Source organism: Onthophagus taurus, chromosome 1, assembly GCF_036711975.1.
Source record: "Onthophagus taurus isolate NC chromosome 1, IU_Otau_3.0, whole genome shotgun sequence".
NCBI classification, from domain to species: Eukaryota; Metazoa; Arthropoda; class Insecta; order Coleoptera; family Scarabaeidae; genus Onthophagus; species Onthophagus taurus.
This window is the reverse complement of record NC_091966.1, coordinates 23893627-23917431: the sequence shown is the minus strand read 5'-3', so window position 1 is coordinate 23917431 and position 23805 is coordinate 23893627. Positions and strand designations below refer to the sequence as shown.

At 34.1% G+C, this 23805-nt stretch overlaps 2 protein-coding genes across 2 annotated transcripts in view; both read left to right on the top strand.

The window, feature by feature from the left end:
• The first annotated feature begins 481 nt into the window (after nt 1-481).
• Nucleotides 482-23805, top strand: part of LOC111429562 (uncharacterized) — a 122263-nt gene continuing 98939 nt past the window's right edge. The window contains exon 1 of the mRNA XM_071198691.1: nt 482-760. Within this exon, the coding sequence (XP_071054792.1) occupies nt 673-760 (88 nt within the window). The 5' untranslated portion in view covers nt 482-672. The remainder of the gene's footprint in view (nt 761-23805) is intronic.
• On the top strand, nt 6570-7961 carry LOC139431891 (BRISC and BRCA1-A complex member 2-like). Its single transcript, XM_071200149.1, has 4 exons — nt 6570-6712; nt 6763-7252; nt 7304-7680; nt 7733-7961. Exons 1-4 carry the CDS (start codon nt 6625-6627, stop codon nt 7933-7935), a joined length of 1158 nt encoding a protein of 385 aa, XP_071056250.1. The 5' UTR covers nt 6570-6624; the 3' UTR covers nt 7936-7961.

The following is a 23805-nucleotide window of genomic DNA, read 5'->3' as shown; positions in this document are numbered from 1 at the left end:
TAAATGATGTATAGATCTTGATAAATGAATACATCGTTTATGAATTATGACTACCTAGGAAAGGTTATTTTTGTATTATTTTCGTATATTTTGGCGGTTTAGCGAAAGTTGAAAGAGATTTCCACTCAGCCATTTCCATTTTCGTATTGACCAAGGATTAAGTTTTCGAATGAGATATTGTTCATCAAAATTGGTTGAGAGGTTATAATCAAATACTATACATACATGTAAATCGTATCTAATTGGGGGGCTAACTTCGTATAGGTTGGATTACCATATTTGAACTTTCAACAGTTCTTATTCGTTGAAGCTGGAAGTGATTTGCGTAAAAGCTTAATATGAGCTTTGGCCGTCAAGTGCCGCTTCCACGGCCACTCTACTACCATCTTCGGCAGGCGGTTTGGAAGGAGTAGGAAGGCCCCGTCGAACGGTGGTCTCCTCGGATGGCCTGGTTTCCGTGCCCGAGACAGTTGGCTTCTTTGCTTAGCCGTCAGTAGTGGTTCGTTCCGCGACAGGTGCACTGCCAGATATTAGGCGAACGATAAAACTCTTACATTGTGACTTAAAATTTAAAAGTTTTCCAAAATTAAACAAAAAATTATAAAAAAAAATTTAAAATACAGACTTGAGAATCGCGAGATTCGGCTTAAGTTTGTTTACGGAACAGAAACGATGTTGTGGTGTGAGTGCTTTTCCAAGGTCCGTAGACGGTCCCTAATCGTGTTTCTCGGACTTGTGGTTACTTCTGCTTTCGTTAACGGTGAGTTCCCTCGCACTGTTAGATATCTGTTACGAATATACATAGTTGGTGAACTGACGTGATTAGGCTACTTCTGCGCTAAGGCTCGTTGCTGCCACGATATTTATGCTATATTTTCTTCGGATTTATGACGCATGAGAAACATCGTTTTATTTGATGAACGAATTTATTTATTTCTAACGGATTTAACTTAAGGGATAAACGTAGATTTAACTTTTTTTTATCAAAGTTCTTTATTAGATAGTTAGAAGAATTTTTACATAATTTGTCGCAATAATATTATGAGTAATATAAAAATGATTCGAAAAACATTGAAAATAAAAGATTAAAGTTGAATGCAAAAATCTAAATTATTTAAATTGTAACTAAAATTGTTCAAACTGAAACTAAAATCGGTTAAAATCTATAATTGCTTTTCATGATATAATTATAAATTAGCATAGCAGAAAAGGAATCATATATTCTGATTTTACTCTGGACAATTTCTTGAAAAAAATGTTTTATTCTAAATATTTTGCGTATTAACTCAATTTTTTAAAGTAATTACCTGCTTAATAATACACCATAAACAATTAGTGCTTATCATCACCCAGTCAAAATATTAATAATTTCTCATCTACGCGTTTATAATTCGCATATGTTGCGTACAAAACTCGCATAAAAGTACCGTTATACACGTTCTCACCAATAATTAATGTTGCCTTGCTTATTTGTTGACCCCAAAATTCAAGAGACACTACAATAATTGTGGTTAATAGTTTTGGGAGTGGTTACAGTTACTACATTTAACCAATTCTTTTCAATTTAAAGATCGATATCTTTTTGAGTGACAAAAATTATGATAAAATTTGTTGTGATCATAATACAAATTTTGGTAACAAGAATGTTTTCCTAAAATATTTCCAAATTTGCATATTTCTTTAAGTGGTAATTATATAAAAAGTTAACACTACCTACTTAAGATTGAATATAGTCATAGAAATCGATAAAAATTGTTGTGCTCGTTAAAGAATATCTCGTTGTATTCAAAACCTACATTTTGGGTGTATCACTATTGAGTGGCTTAAAGATCTTCATTCAATTAACTATTGGATTAGCTTTAAGTGTGTCAAATCCTATGCAATCATTACGAGCAGACATCCGTTTCGAAAACTATGAACCAGCATGAAACATGCCAATTGTACTCTAACTGTAAACGACTAAAGAGAAATTGATGAAGCCTTTATTCATTTATCTCGAACGGTATGCAGTTCTTTTAAAGTATTTAACGATATCTATATAAAATAATATTTGTCACAATAAGAATCCACGAAAATGTTACTTTTCTAAATGTTATTTTTTATTAATTACATATGTAAGTGTCTTTCGTGTTTTAGGAAATAATTAGCAGCTTTGTAAATAATTAAATTGGCTGGTTAGCTTTTACAATAAAAATGTATAAACAAGTGTGGTGAGGGTGTGAGTATTATTCAGTCACGCTTGGTAAGCTTGGATCGATTGGTTGTGGTTCATTAATTCTACAACCGGTAAAGACGATACCACAAACTCAACCAATTAAGTAGTGCAACCGCGAAATAGCGTGCAACCGTTGTAATATATAATAAATATGTTGTATGTCTATAGACTGTCCCCGCTGTACTTTAATCTTATTTATAAATTTTTTAATGAATGCGGGAAACATCGAATATTAAAGAAATGGCTTTCCCACCATGGCCTATGTTATATTTTTTCTGAAATCGTGGAATTTTGTTTATAGAAATTCATTTAATCAAATTTTTCCGATACAGTTTCAGATTATAGAAATTGTATTTGTTGTGCCAACTATCTTAGAAGATTTTTACACATCTATCTTAAAACATTTACTTTATTCCTTATAATTCAATTTTCCAAACACAGAGAATTTGCTATAAAGTCCTTGACTAGTCTCATTTACATTTAAAATATTTACAAATTAAGATCACTCTATCAAGTTATTCAGGACAAAGTTTAGACGAAGAAGAATTCTGAGATGAGTCTTATATGGCAAATCAAAGGTCATACTACGAGACGAATAGTGTGCATCCACTATCATAAAAGGATTTTCATCATGAAACGCCATAGTTTGATTATTGAAGGTGTATAGTTCACCTTGGAGAACGTGAAAACTACGTGAAAATGAAAATCGGAAGCTTAAAATACCGCATGAAAACAACATAACCATACAATAAAATAAATTCGATTTAGCCAAAAATTTCTCCAGATCATCAGCGGAAATGTCATGAGAATGTAGAGCAGCGCTACGAAGGAATCTACTTCATTGATTGCATTTATATATAACATAATCACTTAGTGAGAAAAGATGTACAGGCAAATTGTATATTGCTTCTAATATACAGTTAGTCACAAAAGTCTACATATACTACCTAAAATAGCGATACCTTGTGTTTTTTGACGAGCATACCACATAAAACAAAAACTAAACCAAGTGCTCCATGGACAGAGTAAAAAATTGAATACTGACAGATAAACTAGTAAACCAATAAATTGCTGAAACTGTTGTCAAAAGTCGAGCAACAATCCAAACAATTAAATGACAATTTGTATAAAAAATTTTAATGCAAATGAAAGTGTATTAGATAAACCACGCATTCCAAGAGTTTTAAATCAACGTGATATTTGTACAATTTGGCAAATTTGGCAACTGGCAGAAGAATTTCAACAAGCTACCCATAAAGTCGTGCATCCAGAAACTGTATGTAGTATGGACGAGTTCCCCGAAGAAAACCTTTGATTTCCCAACAAAACAAGCAGAAAAGCATTGCATTTGCTAAAATATATCTTGTAACTTATTTTGGAAAACAGTTCTGTTTACTGACGAAAATAAGTAGAGGAACAATTTGGCGGAAGGCAAACCAAGAACTGAAAGCAAAAAATTTGCTCCTAACCGTTAAACATGTTGTAGAGGTTCCGTAATGGTTTGGAGCTCGATCACGGCTTCTGGGCTAGAAAACTTGATTTTTATTAATGAACTCATGGACCATAGACGGTATTCGGAAATATTGCAAGGCAATTTGAAAAAATCAAAAGAGCGGTTAGGGCTTGGAAATTAGTGGATCTTTCAACAAGACAACGACCCTAAGCATCCTATGCACTAAACAAAGCTTGGGCTGAAACATCAGTCAGTGTAACAGAGAATCTTGTTTGTTTCTATGCCAAGACAACTCTAGGCAGTTCTGGATTTGCAAGGTGAACCTAAAAAATATTAAAATTTTTGTATTTGACTATGATTAATTTAATAATTTCAAGTTTTATACATGTGTATGCAGACTTTTGTGAGCTGTTAATTTTACATTAATTTTTTTCTTAAGATTGTATTATGATAAAAATATTATGATGTTTCAAAATTGTCTACATTCAGTTAGTAATAAATATTTTTAAAACAAAATGTTCAATAATATGACGTATTATTTAACTGGAATGAATTTACTTGATGTATGTAGACTTTTGTGACTAACTGTAGGTACATAAAATAATAATTCAATTATAGGACTCTGAGAGTCCATCTTCTGTATCTCTTAGAAGTACATTTGAGATGTTTGACTTGCGTCAGGTAGTTGAGGTACCCACGAGGATCTCGGGCACTTCTGTATCCCTTCTTGATTTGATCTTTTTATCTGGTAGTCTGCTTGTTGCTAATTATAGTACAATTGATCTTGGCTTTTCTGACCCTCTCTTGATTTTTTGTGAGCTATCATTACAAAGGGCGGGAGTTGAGTAGGGTTGGGTTGGGTTTGTATCCGAGGTTGTATCTAAGATTCCGCAATTTGCGAGGTATGGTCATGGACGAGTTTAACAGAGATTTAGATATTATGAACTGGGAGGCGGTGTATTCTTCTATTGATGACACGGTTAATTATTTTAACGAAGTTATGATTTCCTTGTTTGATGTCCATGCACCCCTCGTTATTAGGACTTGAAAGAGAAACTCTTTGCCATGGATTACTGCCAATATAAAGGAGATGATGGCTCTTATAGTCAGCTCTAAGGCGTTATAGGAGCACGAGAAAACCTGCACATTTTCAGTATTATAAGCAGTTGCGTAATTTTGTTACGGGTGCTATTCGTCGTGAGAAAAGAGCTTTTATTGAACGGAGCTATATGATGGAAAGTCCTAGTTTGATGTAGAAGACTTTGAGAAAATTTAATTTTGTTAGGTCTAATATCACTGATTTACCTCCCCACCTGGCTGACCCTGATAGTGTCAACTTCTTTTTTTCTAAATCTGTTGCCGATGTTGTTATTAAGCCTGACTTGAATTTATTGACTTTCTATCATACCAATCAATTAAATCCTGACTGTACTCCTTTTACTTTCAAGAAAGTGTGCGTGGATTCTATTGAGCGCTACCTGCTTTTGTTGAAGTCTACTAGTGTTGACTCGGATGATATTTCTCTAGATATGGTTAGGTTGTGTTGTCCTCGTATTTTGAATGTTCTCTATCATATTTTCAACTTTTGTCTGATAATGTCGGTTTATCCTAAGGCATGGAAATGTGCTCCGGTGACTCCTGTTCCTAAAACGAAACCAGTTAAAGAGTTTAAAGATTTGAGGCGTATTACCATCTTCCCGGTTTTGACTAAAGTGTTAGAAAAAATGATGGCCGAGCAAATAAGATCCTTTTTAGATACTTATAATATACTACCTGATAAACAATCTGCTTTTAGGAGTCAGTATAGCTGTGCCACAGCGCTCCTTGACTTGACTGATGATATATATAGAGCTCTTGATGCTGATAGATCTACTGTGCTTGCGTTGCTTGACTTTAGTAAGGCATTTGATATCTTGAATCACGACCTTTTATTAACTATACGGTTAAAGTGGGGTCACAGTGTTCTGATTCTATTGAACTGGTTGCTGGTGTTCTTATAATCTTTATGCTGATGATTCCCAACTGTATCTAGATTTCCTGTCTGGTGATTTTGTGATAAAGTAACGGAAGATTTAAATGACTTATGTATGGAAATTATGAGACATGCTCTTTTAGTCAACCCTGACAAGACTCAATGTATTTTATTTACTAAGAAGGGTAGTTTATTTGTTAATAAGGATGATATTAATATTAAGATGCTTGGAGTACAGTTAGGACTAACGAATTCGGTTAAGAGTTTAGGTCTTATTATTGATGATCAGCTTGCGTTGGTGAGCATATTAATTTATTATATAGGCCTGCTTATGGTTCCCTAAGAAGGCTCTACTGTAGTAAGATGTTTTTATCGCAAGGGTTTGAAACGACTTCTTTGTGAATCTCTTGCAGACTCCCTTGTTTTTGTCTCATTTTAATTATTCTGATGTTGTATTTGGTTCATATTTATTCAGGAAGAGTTGAAGAAGGGTTCAGGTTGTGCAGAATTCGTGTCTTCGTTTTATGTATAATCTTCGAAGATATGATCATGTATCACAAGTTTTATTATCTAGTGACTGGCTGAATATGCGACAGAGGGTTGTGGTTCACTACTTCTCTTTCATCTACGGTCTTATTACATCCGGCAAGCCGCCTTATTTCAGTCGTAAAATTACGTTCAGGACGGATGTTCATAAGTTGAATCTCCGGCACAGGTTTTATTTAAACATTCCGTCGCATAGGTCTTCAAAATTAATGTGTTCATTTTCGTACCAGGTTGGTTAAATTCAAAATTTGATATATTAACGTAAGTTAATTTTAAATTATTTTCATATTTTAACCCCAGCTGGTTAGACCACCAAAAATCCTCAACAACTGTACAAAAAATTATTATTTTTATTGGAAAGTGTGGGAAAGTACTTGCACGCCTTGCTTTGTATGGGTTAGGTTCATTACCAAAGAAATATCTTGTAATTTATCAAAAATGTCTCAATTAACACTTGATGAAATGTTGATTAGATATCCTGAATGTATTAGAAGTAATCTAAAAGAACTTGTTACAAATGGAATTGGTAAGAACGTATTCATCATGCTATAAAATATTTGATTAAAACTTTTGTAGGTTTAACAAAATCTTTGATTCAAATGAAACTTCCATTCCATAAATTGTTGGATAACTATGATATAAATTGCGATAACTCAATAATATTGGATTTACCTTATGCGGAAAGATACCTTTCGGTAGAAATTATTTTCGTTGATGAAGATTTAACGTTTCCTCCCGATTTTGATATTTTGAATGATACATTTTTGGATGATCCGGATGTTGATTTGATTGAAAAGCATTTGCCTTCACTTACTGATTGGTCTTTGCAAAATCCCAAATCACTATTAAATTTTATTATTCAATTGCGTGATTTGTATAAAAAACATCAAATCGAGAAGTTTTTGCAGGGTCCAAAGTACTCCTTTCAACCTGACGATTATAATTTATTGAAAAGTCAATGTAAACTAAATGATAATGATATGGAATTGCTCATCGAAAATGGTACACAACACATTTTGATTCCTCTCAATTTAGATTTTACAACATTTCCAAAATATATTTATAAGTAATTGTTGCTTTAACGTGTAAATTTTCTGCTAATTGTTTTAATTTTTAGGAAGTGTTTTGATGATGAAAATTTAGAAAATCCTGGTAAAGATCAATCAATTTTAAAAATTAATTTTGGTTATAGAACAAGTGTTAGCTTACAACTTTCACCATTAATTGATCGTTTTTTTTCTAATTTTGCTCCGTTAGATGTACCAAAATATAACAGAACTAAGACACTTCCAGAATATTTTGAATTAGTTCAAACAACTTTAGTAGATAAGATAAAAGAGATTGAAACAATTTTTAAGAAGAAAGAAAACTATATTTCTTTATTATTATCTGCATTGGGGGATAATATCATTGAATATGATAGTATTTCATTTACAGAAGCAACATTTTTCTTCGAAGTCGATTCGTTTGCTTGTTTCGTAAAATTCAGATTTAGTTAGTATTCAGAAAAATAGTTTCTTTTTAAACTTGTTTTGATATATTTTAGGTGATAACTTTCCAACTACAAAACCCTCAATAACTTTTCGTTCAATTTATCATCAAATTTCTGGAATTCCCATAACTTTTATGCTTCTTTCGTATCCTTATAATCCAGGATGGGATGTGAAGCAGATGGTTAATAAAATATTGATAAAAATTCAGGAAAATATACCACAATTTAAAACTTATTGTTTAAATAAAATGTTGTAACATTTCTTTTTGCACCAAATAAATCTTATTTTGATTTATTTATAGCAGTCTTTTACTTTTGGGCACGGTAAATGGAGCAGGAAAATTGGGGGTCCTGAAGCCGTTTAAGAATACGACGGCTGATTTTTCTTGTTCTAATACTCCATTCTATTCGTGTACGATTGTAAAATTGTACATCACCACGGTGAAATGCACCCAAAAGAATGCGCTATAATATTTTAATTAACCCTTCAGTACAGGGTGTCCCAAATTCGCCCTATCGGCAAAAGCTGGAAAATTTGAGAAAACGACAAACGCGAATATCTGACTTATTATAGTTTCCGATATTTCTGGTGGTTTTTATGACCCTCAGAAACACTAGTGGCAGTAATTATCACCCCGAAAAAGTACCTGGACGTGATTTATGATAGGTCCTCCTAGCGAACGATGTTTTTGTAATTTCCATTAATGTGGACCTAAACAACTCAGGCCAAAGTTTGGGGTTCGTAAACTACCTGTATACAACCCGTCGTTATATGACTGAAATTAAGTCATAAAAACCACCAGAAATATCGGAAACTATACCAAAGATGGAGTATTATAAATAAAGCCAAGGTCCGTAAAGCGTATTGGTCCAATATGTGAAGTTTATTTTTTTATTGCCCAACAAAGGACTACTATACAGAAAAACAAACACAAGAATCAATCAAACACTAAGCGAAAACATTGCACTCGTCTCTCCGGTTTACAAGCCTGCACATTCTTTGTAGCGGAGCGCTAGCCTGCACGTTGGTTCTACTATTCTTCAAATAGAAGACATAGCTGATCATCCCTTCCAGTGTTATGCGAAGAAAAATAATGACGTTGCAACAGAGATTGATAGTCAGTGCCACGAACAGGATAAGGTCCATCCACGCGAAAGGAAAGCTACTTTAACCCTAGTTATTTTATTGGTTAACTATCCTAGGGTTAAAAACGTTTTTTGAATTCCAGATATAATGCGGTGACCATACAACAGAACCATACTCCAGTTTCGGCAGAACAAGCGCTCGAAAAAGCGATGTGTATACAGCAGAATTCGTGAATAAACGTGAAGTACGGAGCACAAAACCAAGCATCCTCACAGCACCGGAAGCGACATCCTCTACGTGCGGTAAAAACGATAGTCTGCTATCAAAAGTTACTCCCAGATCTCTGATAGAGGTCAACTTAAGCAGGGAGATTCCACCTATACAGTAGGATGAATGGATAGGAGTAGATCTACGTGTAAAAGTGACAGCACTACATTTCTCCATATTAATCTTGAGCTGATTACGATCGCACCATTCCACCAAGATGTCAAGATCTGACTGCATCGAACCACGTCTTCATCCGAAGTCATAGGACGAAATATCTTATGATCATCAGCATAGGCCAATACATCAGACTTAAATCTGTTTAATAAGTCGTTAATAGATATTACAAACAGTAATGGACACAAGTTACAGCCAGATCGTGCAATAAACTGCACCGAAGTAAAGCCATTATAAAATACATAATTGGCCCTGTTTGATAAATACGATGAAATAAGACATATAAGCCTAGGGAAAAAATCAAATATTCTGAGCTTCTGGAGGAGAAGATTGTGATGGATCGCATGAAACGCCTTGGAAAAGTCAGTATTCACTACATCCACTTCACCACCCCCATCCAGGGATTCACATACTACATCTGTAATCATCGCAAGAGTAGTAACCGTTGAACGTTGGTTAATAAACCCATTCTGGTGCGGCGCACAAACGATTGAACTTGCGGATAAATAGCCCCATAGATGATTTGCTGAAATAGTTTAGCGAAGTTAGATATTATCGAGATGGGACGATAATCAGCAATGTTGTTATGATCACCACGCTTGAAAACGGGAATTATCCGCGATCGCTTCCAAATCTTAGGAAACTCACATGTCTTTAGACACAAGTTTATGATCACGCATAGTGGAGCGGCAAAAACGGCGCAAATAAAAAACGCTGGAAGGTTATCATCACCAGCCGTAAATTTGGTCGGCAACTTCTTAAGAAGATCAAGAACCTGTTCCACAGTGACACTCTTTAAAATGATAGATGGATACATAGAGTGCGAATCAACCAACTTGTAGGTAGAGTCACCACCAAAAAACCCCGAAAAGTAATGGGCAAAAGCATGAACTATATTATGGGGAGTATCATAGATGCACCCGTCCAAAGCCATTTCAACACGGAGTCGTGTAGTCATAGTTTTATGCCTAACATAATTCCAGAAGCTACGAGGATCCGAGCTTACTTGTAAAGGCTATATACGAATCAGGGATCTTTTGCTAATAAAACATTATATGGGCAACTTTTTACGAAGATTAAACAAAAATTAGAACTAACACTAGCACTATCACTACAACTCAAGAAGACTACTAGAACTCAATCACTAGAAACAAGTTTGAAGTGACTTCGAACTTGTTTCTGAAGAAGGTTGCAACATGGCATCCGAAACGTCAAACATTTTTTCAAAAAACGCACGGTTCAACCCGAAAGTTTCTAGTTCTAGATCTAGTGTTAGTTCTAGTAATAGTGCTAGTGTTAGTTCTAGTTTTAGTTTAATTAACACCGGCCGTGAAAGCCTTCGTACTTTTTACGAAGAGTTCAGTGGCGTAGGTATCATTTTTTCACATCTTCCAATTTCGAGATAGTTTGTTGGGTATAGGTTATTGAATAATTAACAAAAAATCTTTTTATTTTATCTAATGTATGTTTTATCTAATGTATACTATGATGGAAAATAATGTATCCAATGATTGCCAAAGTTTGTATTGAAATGTTAAGTACCTAATTAATCTTCAGATATCTCAGCAACTAATTGAAATATTGCTATTAAATAAAAAGCAAATTTATTTAGCATTCAACATATTGAACATCAGTTCTCCAAATCTTCAAATATCAGATTTACGAATTTTTGAACATAACCGCATAACCTTACACATAAATGTTAGGTAATTAATCTTTATTTATCTCAACAACTAATTGTGATATTGCTATGAAATGAAAAGCAATTAAAGCTTTTTAACTTTAAATTTAAGCTTTTTTTTTATTTACTTAGTATTTAACATGTTGCGGATCTTGGACATATAGAGAAATATAGAAGATATAGAATAATAAAATGAAGCGGGAAGAGTTGAATTTAAAAAGCCATAACAATTAAGTGCTTAAGGGCTTTCAACTTTTCAGAGTACCACGAGAAAAGAAAAGAAGGGAAATTTGGCGTTATTTTATCAACGGACTTAACAAAGGGATCCTGATAACAGAAGTGTCCTTTGTGAGGTTAAATTATTGTTAATAAAAGATCAAAAAGCTTGATGAAATCGTCGTGTAGAAGAATAGTGAAAAAACAACCCATCAAGTAAATTGGAGTAAAATGAAATTGTGAAGGACAACTTCGTTGTTAAAAAATTTTGTCTATAGATTATATTATGAATTGAAGAAGCAGAAAAAAAGGAAAATATAGCGAGAAAAAATACCTTTTTCGCAATTTATTATAACCCCTTATTACTGTTTTAAATTTTCCACTTGATTTTCGAGCCGAAATCGGCAAATCGCGGTACTTTAGTAATCTAGGGACTTTAGACCAGGAGTATTCAGACTGCCATCTACGCAGACCTACAGCAAAAGATAGAGGAGAGCTGCGGTTCAAGTGATGATCATTGAATTTTTGGATCATTTTCACCAATCCTGCATGGTCTTTTAGACGATCTATCTGTGCGGTTTGACTCAGAATAGTCATCGTCGCAAGTGGGTCTTGCTAATGAGGATTACGTCCAGTTGGTGCTTCGTAGCGAATTCCGTCGACCTTTCTTTCAGATGCTTTAGGCTGTTGGTTTCCCCAGCTGTGTTGCGTTTAAGTAGGCCAGCAAAGTTATTTCTAAGATTTCGATTTTATTTCCAGATGATTTTTATAGTAACAATACTTAAGTGTTGATTTGTAGGCTTGATTGGAATGTTTTTGTTGGTTAATTTTCTGATGTGTAGATTTGCAGTTCCTCGCTGTGTTTAGAGTTTAGAGGATAGCTGGTCATCGAGATTTTTGGATTATGCCTCGTAACATCGTGTGAGTGTACGTTTGTTGGACTGCCAACTTTTCCTTTTCTTCAGGGCACTATGTTATGGGGTTGTTATGTGGAGTGTTTGAGCATTTTTTTGAAAGTCAGCTGGCATAAGTGGTGTTGTGCGATGTATTTTATGAGAATAGGTGTAATGTCTGTTTCAGATTTGTCCTTCCTTAGTAAATGTAGATTAGAAGGATCGAATACTTTTCGGTGCATTTATTTTACATTTAATGATAAAAACGCAAATCCTTTGTCTTGTGGGAAATAAGCGACTTCGTAATCTAAAATGACCTCTTGGATTTCCCTTCTCTGGTACAAATAGTTTTTCCTCAGAAAGTTTGTGAAAACGCCAGAAAGTCTTAACAGCATTTATAATTTCTATGGACCATTTTCAATGGATAGTTCTTCGAAGGGAAATAAGTACTAGCTGATACTACCTGATGCAATTTAAGGAATTAACATAAGCGGTATGGGACAATTAGGTAGAGTCAGTTAACATATAGTAAAACGAAGTAAATTCGTTTGATATTACTTTGATCTGGAATTATCCCATTAACCCATGCGATAGAATGTGTGACTGTATGCTATAACGTGTTGCAACACACACCATGAAAACCCAGATAGGTTAGTCTGGCTATTTAATATACATATAAGGGGCTCCAAGAATATATGATCAAAGAATTCTGTGATGTGATCCCTCGAAGTATGTTTTGTTTCCAGGGTTAATCATTTTTGATCATGGAAAATACATATATACGTGAAGTATAATCCAAAAATCGCAAAGACCAGCAAACCGCTAAACACAGCGTGATTATAGTCCATGTTTGTTAATGTATTTATACGACTCTGTGACATGTATAGTATAAAGAGACTTATTTCATCGTCTCTATAGTCTGCCGCATACTCTCGACATGAATACTCGCCAAGACTCTTCAAGGCAGTATTCAATTGGTTTCCACACTCTCATCTCTTGTATAACTAACCAAACCGAACGGGCAGCTTGCAGAGACTACCAATCATCAGCTGCTGCAGCTACGTGTGCTGTTGTCTATTATTTTATTCGTGTTGTTTTCAAAAAATACCAAAAAGGAGAATTAATATTCGCAGAAATACGTTTCATTGAAGCATTCATTCACGAAGCTATGAAATCTCGACTATCTCGGTAACCCTCGATATGTCTCGCCGAATGTGTGGAGCTGGTTCAACATATTATTTTACATATTTTTGGGATCGCCTCTAAAACTTCTAGTGTTCTCTCTTTGAGCATCCTTGATAGAGTCTAGATCAAGTCTACATTCTAGACTGTTGCAGGTGTTAAAGTAGTACTCAAGATTATTTGATTTTAAATTAATTTCGCCCCCGCTCTCTCCAAGTTGCTACACCGTATTTATTGATTTATAAACTTCTTTTTTTCAAGGAACGTAACATTCACTCCTACTTGTACAATTTAGTGGAGTAGAAATAGAGTAATGTGAAATTTGCAGTTTTCTGGTTAAACGATTAAGACGTTATAGAGAAAAAAGGACTTTCGGAACGAATTTAATTAACTTCAAAATCAAAATTTTAAGGAGAATACGTAGTTTCTATTGAATCAAATATTATAGCAAATAATGCCATTACATTTTAACAGAATTTTAATGTAAATTTTGATATTACAATCTTTGAGAGTATTGTTTCTCAACGACTCATTTTAGCTGGAAAGTCGGGACATATGGCCAGCACAAAGAAGCAGTTTTAACGGATAGTTCCTAGTAACCGGTGTTAAAGCTACGAGTAATTTGACGGACGAGTACGAGTAATTTGATATCATGGCGGACAACGGACAACAAGGTAACAACTACCATTCTTTGACGTAACAGGAACAAGGACCAACAATAAAGGTTCCCGAACATGTTTATTACAAGAAAATAAACATCCAGGTAGCTACCAAAGAACAGAAAGATCATTGTTGATCTTGAGCAATGCAGTATCTAGTGAGCTGCTCCTGTGATATTGAGATCCAGTTTTTATGTATGTTTTGCAATCTCTTGTACATTTTTCCAGGCACGACTGATCCAGTTTTGATACATGTTCATTCTATTCTCGTTGTCTCTGCCGAACCCATTTAACAATATGGAGTATATACCAGTATGCATATCTGGGCAACTGAAGATGATTGAGATTGCGATAAAACAATTAGACCGTTAGTCAACTTAAGATCTGACTTCCGAATCTTAAAAATGAAGTGAATGTGTATAAAAAACTAGAAATAATTGATCCATCAAAGAACACTGCCAGGCATGTAAATAATCACAAAATAGAGTTCGACAACACTAATTAGAACATTAATTAGTAAATAATTAGGTACTTAAGTAAGATTTTGTATAACTAGGTTGCCATAATATTCGAAATTTTTATAACCGTACTGAAAAACTAGGATTTTACTAGTTTTATTATTTATTATTACTTTTTTTAAATTTTGATAAAACTTTACAATATGTGTCCAATGAAATCGTTAGCATAAACATGTTTTCTTTTAAAATATTGCATTCTACTTCTTCAAAACATTAATTTTCTAGTGATGATTTAAAACTGTTGGAATTAATTCTTTTGAATTTCTCTTTTTTATGAATAAGATTTGTGTAAGATTTATTTAAAAATAAACAATAAAGTGTAGGAGAAAGCGTAGAAACGTTAATCGTGGTTAAAACCCAGTTTAACTGTTTTAAGTATACTGCTTTCAAGCAGTTTGTATATGTAATGATAGATTTTAGAAGAAAGTCTTGAACTTGGTTTTTCACTTTCACTTGAACATAATAAATTTACTTTGTTAATCTAATGTTAATTGTGCAACCAACATGACTGATAGATATTAATTCAAAATAAATCATAAACATTTTAGTAACATTGATTTTTGTTTACTTATTTGTTTTTATTATACCTCATGTACTCGTAAATGTAACTTAAGTGGCACTTTAACGCAGTTATTTCTTATTCGACCATTGTGTGTTGATACAGAAACGGTATAATTATTCCTTAATCCCATTGTTCAGATGGAAACTATGCGTTTTGTTGACATGGATCGCTATTGTTCTATCTTAAATATATATAGATAGTTTCGACGCGGATAGTGCGAGAACATAACTTCCCACATCTACAAGTGTTAAATAACTTGAATGGTCAAAAGAACTAAATATTATTGGAATTTATCTACTACTTCTGAAATGGTTTCAAGATAAAGTCGTAAGCTTAAAAGAAGAGAATTAATTAATTTAATTCTATATTACAACCACTAATCATATTTATGTGCGTTAACCTTGTTGGAAGATAAATGAAATATATATGTAAATAAGCTAAATACATAAAAAAACTGAGAACTAAAAAGGAAAAACACATTTTATTGCAGCAATAGTTAAGTTTGCGTAAACAGATTTGTCGTAGGAAGTTACACCAGTGTAAACTATACGTCTGGACAAAGATTGACTCATTTGCAGGATGTGAAAATGTGAGGTCACTTCCACGAAACCTCATATGAGTTACGCGAAGAGAAAATTGCTTATGTACTTATACAATTTCTATGTTGAAATTGTTCATGTAAAAAGTCTAAATAGTTCTTTTCCCTTTGTAATAGTTTAAAGTTATTACGTAGAATTTTCGTTTATTAACATTTTCAATCAGACTTCTATCATTGGAATTCATAATGTTCATTGTCTATAATAGATAACTGTCTATTGATATAAATAGGTATTAAACCGTTTGTCGCAAATTGTATTGGGGTTTGTTGACAAAAGCAATTAAAACTTGTAAATATCTTGTTAACCGTAAGCTATTGTCATTCACAAACGTGGGCGTGTTCGCCGTTTTCTTCTTTATTTACTTAACTATACAAGACCAAAGTTCATCGGTGGGATTGGTCGTTGCTATTGTGGCTCATCTTTTATCTTATAATCGATTTGCCATAACAACACAAAATTCATTACATTTAATTATAGCGCAATTTAAAGGTCAATTGAGTTTAACAACAACATCATAAATAAATCAGGAAAATCCAACTTTTTGTCGTGTTTACTTAGATATAAGTCAAATAGAACAATTTCGTAACTATATCCATTTTGAAATAATGGTTATCATTTTAAAATCATAGAACCGTAAAAACTAAAACTGGGTTAGAAGAAACTACACGACCAGTACGTGATTTTTTATGCACACTGCGTATTATGTGCATATATATAGTTAATATATCCGTGATTGGTTCCGTTTCGACTTTAACGAGTTACTTATTTATGTCCTCTTCACCACTAGTATTTAAGCTAAATTACCAACGGCACTTTTGCGCGCTATTTAGCAGATTCGTAACGGTACTACATCATAAAGAGTGATTCGTACTTACTCATCAAAGTTATTGTCGTCCAAAGAATGAAATTCTTGCATGTCAATCCAAAAGACTTTTTTATGAACGATCTTAACGGGATGGTAATTGTATGAAAATTTAAAGAAATTATGTAAATTGTTTATAATAAAAAGCTTATCGGTTTATTTGATAAGCATAAAGATAAGCTTAAATACATAAAGACATTTTGCAGCTTAGTTAAGTTTAGAAAACTTTTGTTTACCTTAGATTTTCATGGAACATTTAACTCGTAATATATTTTAAAACAGTTATTTGTAGCTCTACGTAGAATCGTGGTTAATCACCTGACAAATGAGACACAATGAGAATCGTATTTCAAATCAAAAAACAGTTATTCATTCGAAGTAAGTTCGAAGAATCGAATGTTGAACGATCTTGACACAGAGTCGGTGATGGTCGAAGAATCAGCGAACGGGTTTTTAAAAAAGGCAAGTGACACGGCTCGAAGATTATCGCATCAGGTGTGTTGTGTGCGCTGCTTTTTGAACCATCATATGCTACGGTTACGCATTTCTTCTTCGCGAGCACTTCTCATCGGTCTTTCTGAGAGGGAAGAACCGTTCCTTTTATCGACCAACCGAACGCACTGATGATGATGTCGAAGGCTCCGCTTAGTTGAACAGAACGTTTTAACGGTGTTTTAAAAAGAAAAGAGTGTATGGATCGCACTCTTAACAGTGTGTGTTCGTTGAGTTGGGTTGAAATTTTCTAGTTTAAAAATATAATTTTTATTATTTTGTTGCGATCACTTTATAAAGTCTTATCGAGTTATTGGATTATATAAGCGAGATAATCTGAGAGATGTTATGTTCGAGGAATGCTGATTTTGTCTTATAGCTTGGTCGCATAATAAATCTATGCGAAGTTAGTCGACTCCAATCAGAAAAAAAATAATTTACATTAAATCGACTACTAAAGAAGGCTTTATCATATATTGTTTGATATCTCAATTGAAAGCTTATGTCTGGCTGAATGCGGGTATCAAAATTTGATTCTAACTATTTAGGTTTTGATACTTCATTTTATAAATGTCGCAGGCAAATGGTTATTTCAGGTAGATAGCTTTTTCCTAGTCAAATACTGTCTGCCTAGGCAAACAGCACTTCGTTACAGTTTTATCATTAAATGTCTAGGCAAATACTATTGGACAAGACAAATAGTATCTGTGCAAGCTTGTTGTAGGCAAATACCATTTTTTCGATACAACAATGCAATATAGAGTAGGTACCTGTTCACAATAAAATAAAGTAGTTCCTATAGTTATCAACCTACTTTTCTTAAATAAAAGTCACTAATGAGTAGTGCATCATGCATAATCTTACTGTTTCAGTGCAATAAGGAATACTTAAATAGGTACTTGGGGAATTACAGCCCTGTATACATCTTCAAATTTTTGAATCGAAGTCTCTTTTATTTCTTGGCTCCATCTTGTCATATCAAAAACTTCTATCTTATGCCGCGAATCGAGAATTAAAACTTCAGCATAAATCTAATTAGTTTTACGATAATGCTTTAATATTTTGTTTCTCGTAGCCTGAAAAGTAACAATAAGCTGCTCTTCGTCAGCGTTTCGATCTGCGTTTCGGTCCCATGCAAATATTTTGCTCTCAATATTGATACATACAACCACCATAGGTAATTTGATGTACTTCTCTCCTCCGAGTTTCTTGGAATGTATTTGAAAGTTGACTAGTCATTTATGCACTTTTTCTAGCAGTATCCATTCTTTGTCCTCAAGGGCATATGGTTTTAAATCAACAACATTTTGACACAATGCACTAAGTCCATGTCTACCTTCAAGAGGTACTTTTAACATATCATTACTGGAATTCCAGCGTGTAGATACGAAAATATTTACAGAAATATTGCAGATATTATTTGCGGAAATACGAGACTCTGCTACGAGACGCAAGACTTCATGCACGAGACTCTCGTACGCACCACTACTAATGAGTGTCAAACGAGTCAAATTATTTGCGTATCATTTTCAAAAAATGCATAACAGTTTCATATACTTTTATTAAGTTTAATAAAAATACAAAAAAAACAAATTTATTTCTTGAAGACTTAAATACTAAATACAAAAATTTACTTGTTTTGACAATTGTTACTGGAATGGCATCTACAGTGTGTTAATTAATTATCGTACCCGACGTCATCATTGCAAGTATGCAACCAATATCACACTATAGGTATTGCAGTACGCAAATCGCGTGTTATAAAATAAATACTGTGATATTGGTTGCATACTTGAAATGATGATGTCGGGTACGATAATTAATTAACACACTGTACTATTGCACATCATCTTATTTTTGAAGGAAGTACACCTTTTTGTACTGCATTGAAATTTCGAATGCTGGCACTGGCATTTTGACATTTCTTGCCCAGAAAACAGTGACTGTGAAGCAGCCTGCAGCCTCTCTTAAAGAAATAAAGCATTCCTGGGGTTGGGTTGGTTTAAAGAGCTATTTGCTTGAAAATATTTTAGCCATATGCTATTTGCTTAGGAAAGTAGTATTTAGACTGAAATAAATGGAATAAAAGTATTTGCCTAGGCAGATAGTATCTTACTAGGAAAAAGCTATTTACCTGAAACAACCATTTGCCTGTGACATATACATCATCTAAAGGTATACAACACTTATTATTTTCTTTGATTTAATTCACAAAGTGGCGATGTGGAATGAGGTAAAACGAAATTGCCATTTTTTGGCAATGCTGCACTGTCTTCTTTCTGAGTAATGTTCTTTTCTGGCGTCCTTTAATGTTTTAGATGTTGAGCGGTTAGCGGTTTTGACTCTGCGTTCATTTGTCTCCGCGCAAAAATGGTAACATTTATAACCGATTTTTAATTCTAATACGTTCATTATCCCTAATAATCCTTGAAAACCATCGTTGAATGTTATTACGGTGATCTCAGTTGCTATATCAACAATAACTTTACCGCTAGATATCGTTTTCGAAGCTATCGATCAAACGATTCCGTTTAAGCTCTTATTTGCATTTTGTGTATATCTTCCTAGGCAACGAGAAAGAAGATCATCCCTTGTGAGATCTTCGTAGATTTTCGTAATGACGTTAAAAACTTTCATTGCATCACCGGCTTGTGGGAATAAATTTCAACAGTTTGAAAAGCCGCAGCTCTCTACCAAGAGCATCAAGAATCTTTGCCTACAGGACATCTGTCGTGCTGCGGCTTCTCATTCGTCGAAATTGTGTGGTATAAAGTCGCCCAAATTTCATTCCGCATTTTCACAATGGAATCCGTGTTTCGACGAATGGCCAAGCCGTAATAAATGCTGACTTGGTCGATCAGCTTTCCGGTCAACATCTATCGTCAAGATTTTTAGCCCCTATTTTCAGGTTTCTCAGTCGCGGTCCAAATCTTTTTTGTACATGAGTGATGCATTCTTTTTTCTTGACAGTAAAATCACCGTATGGTTTGGCATCTACAATACTTTTATGAGTTTTAGTGTCACCATCGCCCACATAAGTGCATACCGAACACCATGCATAGCCTCAGAGCGCAACTTCCAAACTCCTTAGTGTGCATCGCTTGCTATCATAGGTCAATAAGCTTGCATACTCTAAAATTGGTCTACAAATAGTCTTATAAATATGCGCAGCGCATTTGATGTTAATGTCTTCTTTTTTGTAGCTTAAACTTCTAAACAGCTTTGCTCTGGTGATTGCTTTCATTTTAGCCTTTTTTGTGTGTATGTGGAACTTCACTTTGCTGTCAAAGATTATACCCAGGTATTTGATGTTCGCTGAAGGACTGATTTGCATCTGTCTGATGTATTAGGAGAATTATCTGTTATCCTACGGAATGGTATTAGAAATTGTGTTTTTGAAGCGTTTTGTTAATTCTTCAGGAAGAGCACCATTTAGTTATTTTGTTAGTTGCTTCTTCTAATGTTACTATAGCTGTTTCAAGTTTCTTCCCATGCGCTATTAATTAGTGCAGTGTCGTAGGCATATTGCAGCATATATAAATCGGTAGATAGTGCGAAAATTGGTACGCCTTGTTTAATTTGGAATTCATCTGAGAAGGTTTCATTTGTTTTTACTCGAAAAGAATGATCTTTTAAAAAATTTGACAGTAATTTGAGTAACTCAGGTGGAACGTTTAATTTGTGTAATTTGTAAATCAGACCATTATGCCACACTGAGTCAAACGCTTTTTGTATGTCTAGAAAAAGAGCTGCTGATTTTATTTGCTGCAAGCAACAACTGTGTAGATTTGAAGTAAGAATATCTAGTGGATGTATTGTGGATTTCCCTGATCTAAATCCAAACTGATGATGTGGAATCTTATCTTCAACATACATTAGCAGTCGTTTTTTAATAAGATTTTCAAACATTTTCCCGATGACAGGAAGCAACGTTATAGGACGATAACCAGAAGGCGTTTGTAGGTTCGAGTCTTTTTTCGAGATGTATACTGTCCCAGATTTCCATTCCTAAGGAAGAGAATCAATTCGAGATATTTAGCATGTACTTATGCCTTTTCGAAATCAGTGTTACAGTTGGAGCCATCAGATGGATCTATAAGATAAACGGGCTGGATGTTTTTTTTTGTGTTTTGATAGTTTTTTGACATTATTCCAGAAAGATTTTCCCTTACTTCTGTTGATATTATTACAAGCTTCAATAAATCTGGAAGATCTGAATTGCCATATTAACTTATGAATACTTTTACTAAGCTCATTAATTCTCTTCTTGGTGTCAGCATCTTCATTTCTTTTGAACTCTCGGTACATGCATCTTTTACGTTTAATTAACGTTAGGATAAAAGGAGGGAGTGGGAAAAAGTAATAGGACTTTTTCCTTTTTGGGGAGTGATATACTAGTGATTTCGTTAGATGTTTGATAAACGATGATATGTTCTCTGGGTGAATAGCAGGATTGTTATGGATGTAATTTGCCTTGTCATTGTTTAGGTTTTCGATATTGTTATTGTTATAGACATTATTATTACTATTGGGGAGTATGGTGGGGTGTTTAATTGAAAATCTATGCTGAGGTTGTCTGAACTAAGATCTGTTATTAATTCTAGAGCATAGATATATGCTTGGTGAGCCTATTACTAAATCAGGCATGGTGTTGGTATTGGCCTGCATGATAAATGTAGGTGGTGTAGCTATTTTCTTGTATCCAGTTTGATTGAGGAAGTTTGTTAGATGTTTGTTTTTCGACTTATTTATATTAAAATCTCCGATTATTATGGCGTTATCGATTATTAGTGAAGCTTTTATAAATATAGTATCATCTATTCCATTATGTGGGTGAATATATACCAGGAAAATGTGTAGTTTTTCTTTCCCAAATGGTAATGAATAATGTGTGCATTCGTTTAATCTGTTAGTTATTCTTGGGCTATTTTTATGTTTGACTGCTAGAGATGGGTGAATTAGCGCTACAGAGCCTCCCCTGATATTAACATTGCCGATTTCAGATATTTTTTCCACTACAGACCAGTTTTGAAATTTGATATGTTCTTTGGATTTTGTTTCTACAAATAAAGCACACTGTATAGGATGAGTATCCAAATAGTTACTTATTAAATAAGCTTTCCGATGGTAGCTATTGATGTTGGAGTATAGGAATCTGATATTATCCATTGGAAGGTTGTGGTATTGTTGCTTGTTTTCCATTGATTGGTTTCGTGGGTGAAATTGCGTTAGGGTTCTCCAAATCAAGTATAATAATGTACACGTAGCTTCCCGAGAATGAAAGAATTGTATCGACATTATATGCTTCTATAAATCTTCGTCTTAATTGGTTGATCACCTTGTCTATTGTGATTTTTTTGCTAGTTTATTTTATTATTATAGGCTTCCACTATACAGCGTGTCCCGTATCTTCCGCATCAGAGCATTATACGGTTGTAGAATACATTATTCTGAAGCGATCTTTCTAATAAAATTTTTTCGAAATGTTTATAATAACCGCACGGGAACTGTTTAACGACGACCAATAACGGACGACTTTGATTCATCGAAAAAGTTTATTTCTCTTTCCATGACGAATCTATTGGTGAGTACACGTGGGAAACGAGTTATCATCGGCGTAGCGAACCGGCCGAGGGTGGCACCGATTACCTGAGTCTGATTTGCGATCTGCTGATTGGACGAAAAACAGTTCCTTTAAACAGTTCCCGTGCGGTTATTGTAAACATTTCGAAAAAATTTTATTAGAAAGATCGCTTCAGAATAATGTATCCTACAACCGTATAATGCTCTGATGCGGAAGATACGGGACACGCTGTATAATCATGAATAGTAAGTGGTTGTTGTATTCTGGATTTATTTCTTACCGCGGGATCGATGTCTGAGCTTTTTTTATTTGAGATTTTAATTTTTACGTTTGGAATTCCAGCTATTGAGGCTTTTGACCTATTTTTACATTTTAGAGACCACGCACTGTGGCCCTCCTGACCACAGGAGTTACATTTCTCTGGCAATGTTGATGTGCATAATGAGGTGTTATGCGTGCCTTCACATTTTCTTGGTTGCTTACAATTGCCTGTAGTTTGCAGAAAAGAGTTACATTTAGAGCATGCAACTGGGATTGGAGTAGGAGCCAAACTTTCAACGACTGAAAAATGCTTGTTTTTATAGAACAATCCTTCTTTTAGTATTCTTTGATATGACGATTCACATCCGGTAATTATTCTCATTTTATAGGTTGGACTTTGAGTTATTTTGGATATAATTCTCTTGCAGAATCTATGATTAATTTGTAATTAAATTAGCAGTTCGCTTATATCACTGTCTGTAATTTCGAGGTCAGCAGTAGTAATTACTGCTGAGTATGATGCCGCTGGTAGTTCTTTTCGATGTTATTTGAATTTGATTCTTTAAAGCTTGAAATAATTTTTTGTTCTTGTAGTTTTGATAAATTTAATTTTAGTTGATTTTTAGCGCATTCTGACTTTACGAGAAATCCAGTTTTTGTTTTTATTATTTCATTTCTGGGGTTAAAGTTGTTACAGTTCGTTATCTATGATGACGTAAAAGACAGCATTGTGGTTCTTCTGGCTCGGGATCCGTTTATTGAACGCAGTTATTGGAGTTATTTTGGTAGACTTCGTTTGTTGATTTTGATGTAAATCATTTGTTGATTTAGAATTTGTTGTTGTTGGTATTTTAAATTTTTGTGAGAGATTACCTTCACATTCGATTGGTGAGTTTGTTGGTGGTTGTTTCCTTGGTGACTTTTTAGGTCTTTCTTGTGGTCTTTTTCTCCCTGATGGAGTACATTCATCATCGTCATCTTCTTCTTCTTCTTCCTGATCGGAAGTAGTATAAGTGATTGACTTTGCGGTCATGTCGCTACCTTTATCGTACACACGATAATTTAAGAACTTTCCTTTAATCACCGAACA

What these genes read in the sequence shown, in the direction of transcription:
- LOC139431891 (XM_071200149.1), top strand. Translation starts at nt 6,625, where the DNA reads ATGTCTCAATTAACACTTGATGAAATGTTGATTAGATATCCTGAATGT. An exon ending in ACTTGTTACAAATGGAATTG is followed by an intron (nt 6,713 to 6,762) that starts GTAAGAACGTAT and finishes AAACTTTTGTAG; the next exon opens with GTTTAACAAAATCTTTGATT. An exon ending in TTTCCAAAATATATTTATAA is followed by an intron (nt 7,253 to 7,303) that starts GTAATTGTTGCT and finishes TTTAATTTTTAG; the next exon opens with GAAGTGTTTTGATGATGAAA.